General features: G+C 33.4%; 1 protein-coding gene across 1 annotated transcript; it reads left to right on the plus strand.

Annotated features, from left to right (window-relative positions):
* Positions 1–474: 474 nt before the first annotated feature.
* Positions 475–2,757, plus strand: LOC148609766 (endothelin-converting enzyme homolog). The gene has a single exon (XM_088543146.1). The coding sequence runs from the start codon at positions 475–477 to the stop codon at positions 2,755–2,757; it is 2,283 nt and encodes a 760-aa protein (XP_088399272.1).
* Positions 2,758–3,050: the final 293 nt, after the last annotated feature.

The following is a 3,050-nucleotide window of genomic DNA, read 5'->3' on the forward strand; positions in this document are numbered from 1 at the left end:
AGAAACTTTAAAATAAATGGTAATAATCTTTAACATGTTCATATTTTTTTTTTGGTAAAGAACTTTGAAAATATTATCCGAGTATTCATTTATGAAACAGAAAACTCCCTGTTCTTTTTCGACATCTTAATAAATTCGACATTATATAGGATTTAAAAAAAATATTCTGTACTACCTGTATGAGGGCCTTGTGTAGAGTAGGTTTCACTTTTTGTGACATTTACAAAACAGAAATTTTAAATGCAAAGGGACCATGTTAAGGAACACTTGTACACCTGACTGGCTTGTTTAAAATTCTACTTCGTCTTCATAAAAACCCATCAGAACAATATATAAGTTAGATAATTTAGGTCAGAATAAATTTACTGAACTGTATGATAGATGTTTTTCTTATATCTAGATACTACAATATACTGGATGTTTTTATCTATAACATGAATGTCCAAGTGAATAGATATAAAAGTTCAAGAAACTATGACTTTATCTGTGTTATTAGTATTCACATCGTTACATTGGATAGAGATACTTTCTTTCACAAGCACTTTCAGTACTTATAATGATCATGCGTCTGGTCTAAAAGACCAAGGCATATTTACGTATTTGAGGACTTTAACGGACGCAGGAAATATTCAACGATTTATTGATCAGTTCGCAGAGTATGAAAGATCCCGAGACGAACAGGATTCTTCAAGAGATGAAACGTCACTATCTTTTGATCAAGTTATTCGTAACGACATTGATTTCTCTATTAATCCGTGTGATAATTTTTATCAGTTTGCATGTGGAGGTTTTATTAATAAGACAGGATCGCCAAGTGGATCGGTTTCTCTTTTTGACAGTCAAAACAGATATATTTTTAGACAAATCAAACAGGAAATAAGCCAGCAAATCAGACATACTGATCCCCTTCCATTACAAAAAGCAAAACAAATGTACAAATCCTGTATGGATGAGAGTTCTATTGAAAGTCGAGGACTTTCTCCGTTAATAAAGTTTTTGAATGATCACGGTGGTTGGCCTGTTCTTGGCCAATGGAATAAACAAAATGATGATGTTATAGCCTTGTTAGCACGGACAAGGCATTTACAGAAAGACTGGGAGACTCCTTTTCAACCTTCTGGAATTATATTTGGAACAACAGTTCAGCGAGACTTCCAGAAGAAAGGTCAATATACTGTATACTTCGACCAGCCAGGATTAGGACAGTTCAGTTTTTCTAATCTTCTAAACCATGAGATATATCGATTAGGAATAAAGAATTTCTACAACAAAGCCTACGAGGACTATCTTGTCGACATTGCTGTTATATTAGGAGCAAATGTAGAAACTGCTAGACGGGACATGCGAGATGTACTTTTATTTGAAACAAAACTAGCCAATATAATGTTATTTGAGGAAGAAAGACGAATAATGAGAAAACGATATACTAAAATGACAATTCTTGAATTTTCTTTACGGTACCCGTTTATTGATTGGTTACTTTACTTCAGACAAGTGCTTTCAATGGCTAACATCAAAATAGATCTTCGCACCAATATTGTTCTTTGGGCTGCCCCGTATTTTGATAAATTGGGACCAATCCTTGCAGAAACTTCCAAACGAACATTAGTAAATTACATTTTATTTAGAGGAATACAGCCATTACTTCCTGCTGCAAACAAAGCGGTACAATATGTTTTTCTACGGTATATTGCAACAGTTAATGGAATTAGACAACCACGGTTACCCGAAAGAGGAGATTATTGTACGGGTATCATAAGCAATCAAATGAGTTGGGTAACAAGTCGAGTGTTTCTTGAAAGGTCCTCCACTAACAAAACTGTTAGATATGTGACAATGATTAAAGACTATGTAAGGTTGGTATTTATTGAAATGATTAAATCATCTGACTGGTTAACGACTAGAACAAGACATTTCATACTCGAGAAAATGAAGTCGCTAACTGTCGATATAGGGTTTCCAGATGAAGTGTATAATAACTCATTTATAGATGAGTTCTATAGGAAATTTACTTTTGGCAAAAACTTTTTTGAAAATATCAAAGAAGCTTTGACAGAGAATTACAATAATGTTTTATCAAAACTGGTTCGCCGTCCGTCCAATGAATGGATTTTACGACCTATTGACATAAACGGTTTGCTTCCTGTTGGTTCTGCAAATATTGAGATTACTTTTGGAATACTTGGGACACCAATGTTTAACATTACGTATCCTCCTTCTATGAATTTTGGAGGAATAGGATTTCTTATTGGACACGAATATGGTCACGGTTTCGACGGTACTGGTATGTCTTTCAATGGCAATGGGATTCTTGGAGATTATTGGTCGAAACAATCATATGTTAACTTCTTAAAAAAAGAGAGGTGTTTTATTGATCAGTACTCTCAGTACTACCTGCCTGATATAAAACTTTTTGTGGCAAATGGAGGTAAAACTGTAAATGAAAATATATGTGACTTTATTGGAGTCAAAGCAGCTTTCTTTGCATACAAAAAATTCAAACATCGAAACATGATTGAAGATAAGCTTCCAGGACTTCCATTTAATGGTGATCAATTGTTTTTTATCAACTATGCAAGGCTATGGTGTACAAATACTTCCCCGGTTTTACTCCGAAAATACCCTTATCTTGATGACCATTCAATGAATAGATTACGACTTATTGGACCACTTCAAAACAGCCAAGAATTTGCACGGACTTTTCACTGTCCGTTAGGGTCTTTTATGAATCCTAGAAAGAAATGCAACTTCTGGTAATTAAAACCTATATATGCCTAGAACGCATTTGCAATTTATAACAATTAATTTTGTATTTATTATTGAATTGAATTGCTATTAAATATTGAATAAAACAATTTTAGATTATAAGTAACAAGCACAATTATGCGGATGAATGGGCTTTTTGGTAAACCAACATACTTTGTTTTAAACTTCCTAACCTGCATACATGTTTATGTTAGTATTTGTGAAGTTGTAAAATGCGCAAGCATGTATAAAATGTTTGATTTAGATTTCTTCAAACAGAGATTACTACAGTATTTGATAAGGGA

The sequence above is a fragment of the Perna viridis genome, chromosome 8, assembly GCF_037379345.1.
Source record: "Perna viridis isolate PV_CMFRI_1.1 ecotype Kerala chromosome 8, ASM3737934v1, whole genome shotgun sequence".
In the NCBI taxonomy this organism is placed as follows: domain Eukaryota; kingdom Metazoa; phylum Mollusca; class Bivalvia; order Mytilida; family Mytilidae; genus Perna; species Perna viridis.